The 6,188-nt window shown below is 59.1% G+C and overlaps 1 protein-coding gene across 1 annotated transcript in view; it reads left to right on the top strand.

The window, feature by feature from the left end:
• SLC25A47 (solute carrier family 25 member 47) overlaps window positions 1–3,057 on the top strand; it is a 5,348-nt gene extending 2,291 nt beyond the window's left edge. Inside the window, exons 3-6 of the mRNA XM_006103106.3 lie at window positions 189–260; window positions 887–1,069; window positions 1,937–2,276; window positions 2,541–3,057. Of these exons, the coding sequence (XP_006103168.1) occupies window positions 189–260; window positions 887–1,069; window positions 1,937–2,276; window positions 2,541–2,821 (876 nt within the window). The 3' untranslated portion in view covers window positions 2,822–3,057. The remainder of the gene's footprint in view (window positions 1–188; window positions 261–886; window positions 1,070–1,936; window positions 2,277–2,540) is intronic.
• The last annotated feature ends 3,131 nt before the right edge of the window (window positions 3,058–6,188 follow it).

Genomic DNA, 6,188 nt, shown 5'->3' with positions numbered 1-6,188 from the left:
CCACCCGCCTCCGGACAGTCTGCCCCTCTTTTCCAGCCTCTGGTTCCTCCTCTTACATGGGGCTCACTGTCCCTTCTCTGCCACTGAGAGCGCGGCCGTGACATCCAAGGAGTTGGCTCTTCCCCTCCCCCAGGCCTGCTGTCCTTGCCCTGACCTTGACCCCTTCCTGAAGCCGGATTCTCCCACAGGTCAAGATCCAGACGGAGCCCAAGTACACAGGCATCTGGCACTGCGTCCGGGACACGTATCTGCGAGAGCGGGTAGGCCTGGGGCCCGGAGGACGGGCAGGGGGTGTCGGGGCTCAGGCCCCAGGCCTGCCACTCACCGCTCTCTGAGCCTCGGTTCTCTCACTTCCAAATGGGAATAATTGCACCAACCTCTGGATTCCTCTGAGGCCCAGGACTGGGTGTCCAGCATGCAGGAGAGGGTCTAGAGGGGGTGGGTGTCTGGGGACTTTGACGATGGGGGGGACCCATGTGTGGGCATTTCTGTCCTCTTCAGGGTGGAGTTGTCAGGTCCCCAGGGTCCAGGACAGAGAGCTGTCCAGAGGGGGGACAGGGACATTTACCAAAGCGACCCTGGGGCTCGGTGCTGGCCAGGGAGGGGCCAAAGGAAAACAGCAACAAGGAAGCATGCCAGTTCCTCAGCTCCATCATCAAGTGGCTGCCCTGGGTCCAGCCTGGCCCTCTGTCTCTTCATCACAATCTCTCAAGTTGAGCACTCTGAGCCCCATTTTACAGCCCAGGATACTGAGGCCCGAGGCAGTAAGTGACTTGCCTGAGGTCCCATAGCCAGGAAGGGCCTGCAGGGGTGAGACCAGGGCCATCCTCCTGGCCGAACCTCTGGCCTGACTGCAGTCCTGGGGTCCCGTCCATCTGTCCACCAGGTGAGGGGCTTCTACAGGGGCCTCTTGTTGCCCATAAGCACAGTGTCCCTGGTCTCGTCACTGTCTTTCGGCACCTACCACAACTGCCTCACACGCATCTGCCGGTTCCGGTATGGCAGCGCCGACGCCAAGCCCGCCAGGACCGACATCACGCTCTCGGGTTTCGCCTCTGGCCTCGTCCGTGTGAGTGGGGTCCCGGGACCCCAGGGGTGGGGAGGCCCTGAGAGGTCCCTAAGCCCAGAAGGCAGGGAAACTGAAGCTCCGTGAGGGCAGAGGCTGGATGGAAGCTGGGGGACTGAAGGTGAGAACTCAGCTGAGTCTCATCAGCTGAGGGAACTTGAGGACTCCAGGGAGCCTCCCTGAACTTCTGACTCTTCATCAGTAAGAGGCGTCTCGATGAGGACTAAGTGAGGTCACATGTAAAGCCCCTAACACCAAGTCTGACAGGTATGAGCACCCATGAAATGCAAACAACATTATCAGTAATGTTATGTTACATATTAATGTTATTAAATACTTTGTTTTATTATTCTTATATTAAGTACTTACATTAATTAAGTCATACGGTAATATGTCATTGACATACTAATTATGTGATTAAATGCTTTCATGAATTGGAGTCACAGCCACTTACCTGACACCTACTGTGTGTGGAGTCCGCTCTGTGCTGGACGAGTGTGTATCAGAGGTCCTCAAACTTTTTAAACAGGGGGCCAGTTCACTGTCCCTCAGACACCCCACAGACTATAGTTAAAAAAAAAAAAACAACTATGAACAAATTCCTATGCACACTGCACATATCTTATTTCGGATAAATGTTTTCGGCGGGCTGCATGTGGCCCGTGGGCCGTAGTTTGAGGACCCCTGGAAGGTGCTAGCTTGAGCTTGGGTGAGCTTTGAACGCCGCTCCACCAGGGCCGTGGGCCAGCCTGAATCTTCATGGGGCGCAGGTCCCCCGATGTCACTGTGGGTAGCGGGAGGCTGACGGGAGGCCAGGTCCAGGGTGTGTGGGCAGTGCTGGCGCCTTCTATGGCTGCGTCTCCGCTCCAGGTGTTCCTGACCTCGCCTACCGAGGTGGCCAAGGTCCGCCTGCAGACCCAGACCCAGACGCAGATGCAGGCGCAGATGCAGCAGAGGCGGAGGTCCTCGGCCTCATGGCCCTCGGCGGTGCCCCCCATGTGTCCCGCACCCCCTGCAAGTCAGGTGCCTGGGCCCAAGTACCGGGGGCCGCTGCACTGCCTGGCCACGGTGGCCCGTGAGGAGGGGCTGCGGGGCCTCTACAAGGGCAGCTCGGCCCTGCTCCTCCGGGAGGGCCACTCCTTCGCCACCTACTTCCTCTCCTACTCCATCCTCAGCGAGTGGCTCACCCCTGCTGGCCACAGCCAGCCAGGTGAGTGGGGGCTGGGGCCCGGAAGGGGGAACTGAGTCAGGTGGCATACTGCTACCCCAGAGCCTCCCAGGGTGGGAACCTGAGTGCTCTCGACGCTGAGGGTCAGGACAGACTCCCTCAGTGTGGCCTGGGATGAGTCACATTGGTGGAATGAGCCCAGGGCTTCCTGAGGGCTGGGCCCTGCCCTGGGAGCCCCACCCACTCTCCTCTGGGGCCTCCATCCGCCTCTAATCAAGGTGCTCCCTCGTGGGTCTCCCCCTGCAGATGTCCTGGGTGTGCTGCTGGCCGGTGGCTGCGCAGGGGTCCTGGCCTGGGCTGTGGCCACCCCCATGGACGTGATCAAGACTCGCCTGCAGGTGGACGGGCAGGGCCAGCAGCGCTACAGGGGCCTCCTGCATTGCGTGGTGACCAGTGTGCGGGAGGAAGGGCCACGGGTCCTCTTTAAGGGGCTGACGCTCAACTGCTGCCGTGCCTTCCCCGTCAACATGGTGGTCTTCGTCGGCTACGAAGCCGCACTGAGGCTCACCCGGGGCCTGTTCAAGTAGCTGTCCCACCGCTCGGGGGCCCAGCCTGTGGAGGCCCGCTCCCAAGGGGTCCCGCAGGGTAGAGGTGGCGTGGGATGAAAGCACCAGAGACCGGGCTTAGGAGGACTGGCACAAGGCACCAGCACCAGCAACTTTATTTTTTACACACACTGTTTTATAGCTAAGTTGTGGCTGGTCATGCTTCATAGATCACTGCTAGGGCTTGGCCTATCATGGGGAAGTAGCAGATCGTTACAAGCTGGGCAAGACTGGGCAAGCTTTGTCTAGATCCATCTATGTATGACAGTTGCTATGACAAAAGTCTGCTTGCCTAGATCACAAGAACTGGGGTGCAAGCCAAGTTCATGTCCTTTACATGACACCTTTGCCCTGTCTCTTACACCAGCCCACCGGCAGCTTCCACAGGTCAGAGTAGCTAGAGGAGGCAAAGGGGAGTGTCCCCACTGGGTGGTCACCCAGGACAGCGGGGAGCCACCCCGAAGACAGGCAGCTGGGGCCTGGGCGTGGTCCGCCAGCTACAGAGCAGAGAAGGTCAAAGCCATGTTACCAGCTGGGTTGGCCTGAGGGTCACAGGAGCCAGGAAGGAGCGGCCTCTTGGGTGAAGGCATCTGTCACATGGTCCTGGGTGCAGGTGGTCAGTTGTCCATTCCAGCCTCCCCGCCCTGTGTCTTCAGAGCACCCCGTGTCTGCACCACCATTTACTCAGCTGTCCTCTGGGCCACCACCCCAACCCACTCAGCCCCTGCTACTTAGGGCACCCAAGTCCCTTAGATGCAGCTCACCTGGTCCCTCCCCACCTCAGAGGCCCTGCCCGGCGGCCTGGCGAGCTGGTGTGAGGGCAGGTCGTGCTACCCCCTCTGCCTGTGCACTTGGAGGGGGACTGTTGCCAATTAAACGTTCCTGAGGAAGCTCCGTGGTGCTGCGCTGTGGTCTGGTGACCAGTGTCTCCGCCTTCGATTCATCCTGAGGCCAAGCTCTCCACACCTGTGTGGCCAGTGCTCCCACTACGCGAATGGGCAGTGAGGCCGAGCCCAGCACTCGCTGGCTCCACTCCCTCGGCCTTTGGGACTGGGGCCTGGCCTGCGGGCTCACCCCTGCCACAGCGGGCTGTTCAGCATTCGGCACGGCACCTGCTCTCCTCGCCACCCCATCTCAAATCTATCCCCTTTCTGAAGAAAACTGGGTCCCAGCCAGCTGCCTGGCCCCACTGGTGCCCGGACACTAGGCTGTGTGCCACCTTTGCACGGGGGTCTGTCTCCTGAACACTGCTGGGTGCCAGGCGCCTTACACAGCGTATCACAACAGCCTGATGCCAGGTGAGAGGGAGCCGGGGCTGCTCAAGGCCACACAGCAGGGAGGGTGAGGGACTCCCTAGGCCCCGCATGTCCTCCAGTAATGGGGCCATCGGGGGCAGGGCTGGCGGGTGCAGACAAACCTGTGGGGTCCACCCTGCAGCAGTCCCCGGGTGAAGTCAGCCAATACCTGCCTGACGACACTCCCTCCCTCCTAGACACCGGCCTTGACCATGTCCTTGAACTTGCAGTGTTCTTGCCGGGACTGTCCTATTACCAGAACACGTAGGTGGACTGTCCTGTCCTGGCCTGCGCGTCATACTGACTAAGTGTTTGCTTACCTCTGCGCTCAGTGCAGGACGCCCTTCCCCCTCCTCTGCCTGGCTAACTCCGCGTCTGACACCACTTCCAGGAAGCCCTCCCTGCCTGATCACCAGGCTGCTTTTAGGTGTCTCTTGCTCAGCTCCCCACTAACTGCGCCGTCAGAGTCAGGCTGCACTTGAAATGTCAGAGGGGAGAGGAAAGGTGGGGACCCAGGGCCCCTCAGCCGTGTCCTGGCCCGTGTGGGGGTGGCTGGCATAACTCTGTCACTCGGGGAGAGCTGGCCCGTCTGAGGCTGCAGGCGCTGGAGGCCTGTGCCAGGAGCCTTGCTCTCGCTCTGGCTCTGAAGCGCTGTCCTGGACACCTGCTCCCTCTGGCCACGCAGCCACTGTCCCCTCACTCAGCTGTCCACTGCTGTGCAGGAGGCTCCCTGTGCTTGTCCCTCAGGTGCAGCTCAGCTGGTCTCCCCACCACACGGCACTGAGACGCGTGGAGGCGAGGGGACGCCGACTGTCAGAGCTCCCCTGGAAGCAGTCCTCGCCCACAGGGGCAGAACCACCCTGTCACCCGGACACCTGCTGGGCTGGCCACCTCGTCTATCCTGATCCTGGGGTCTCTTGGGGAACTTTAACGACGCACAGGTTTTAGCAAAGGAAGTCGGGACAGGCTGCTTTGTAACAAACTCAGTGTGGCCTTGGACGTCACATTCCCCTTGTCTATGCCTCCGTTTTGCCACCTCACAAAATGGTTGGCGGCACCTCTCACCAGGTGTTACCAGACAGCCCCTGAGTCCGTGGGAGGGGCTGTCCCCAACCTCGATCCTCGTCTTCTCATATAAATGAATTTATGAGATCTTGACTGCGTTGTGTAAAGCCAATTTATTAAAGCAATGAAAGCATGCACCTGCATTAAAGAAGCAAACCTATATATATCCTATATATATTTGGCTTATGAAGCGCAGGTGAGCTCTCAGTTAATCGGAAGAGCAGGTTGGGTGGGGGTCCGAGGTATTACTATATACCCTCCCGTCTGCAGGTTTCAGAATTCCTCTGCTGACTATTTTGGTACAAATTAATTCTCAAGGTCCCTTTTTACATTGCTGTGGCCTTCCCAGAATTCACGAGAAGCACCTGGCAACTGTGTCTCGCAGAGCCTTGCTGGCTTCTCTGCTTAGGGAGTAAAGCTGCCCCTCTCACCTTTCCCCCTCCCCTCCTTTCCTGCATTCTCTCATTAGGGAGGCTTTTAACCATTTGCCCTCGTGTCCTTGGCTGAGGAAGATAATGGCTTGTTAGTTACAAGCTGGCTGCCAATAGTTTTGCCTTGTTTTAACTTTCCTGTTTCCCTTTCCACTTGCCCTGGAATTTTCCTAGCTCCTTACTGCCCTTAACAAAATGAAGACAGTGGGGAGAGTGAGCCCAGGTTGCCTGGTAGACTGGCACCTGTCACTACACAGCCCCACCTTGGACCATCCCACGCACAAAATGAGGACCTTTGCTTGCATTCTCCACCGGAAGTGGTGAGTCCAGACCAGAACTGTTAAGGGGGGACAGGTGGACGGGCTGCTGGTTCCTGGGAGCCTGTGTCTGTGCCTCGGGGCTTCCTGCACTGTGGGCCTCCCCTTCTACACCCCCACTGTGACTCCAGCAGACCCAAGGGCCATCTGCGGAGCAGCCGCGGCTCGGTGGCAGGCGTAGCACACCCAGGGGTCTGAAGAGAGGGCCCTGTCCTGCTCAAACTCCACACAACACAGCCAC

This window comes from Myotis lucifugus, unplaced genomic scaffold (assembly GCF_000147115.1).
Source record: "Myotis lucifugus unplaced genomic scaffold, Myoluc2.0 scaffold_464, whole genome shotgun sequence".
Classification (NCBI taxonomy): domain Eukaryota; kingdom Metazoa; phylum Chordata; class Mammalia; order Chiroptera; family Vespertilionidae; genus Myotis; species Myotis lucifugus.
The sequence above is the reverse complement of the archived record's forward strand: the minus strand, read 5'-3'. Positions and strand labels throughout refer to the sequence as shown.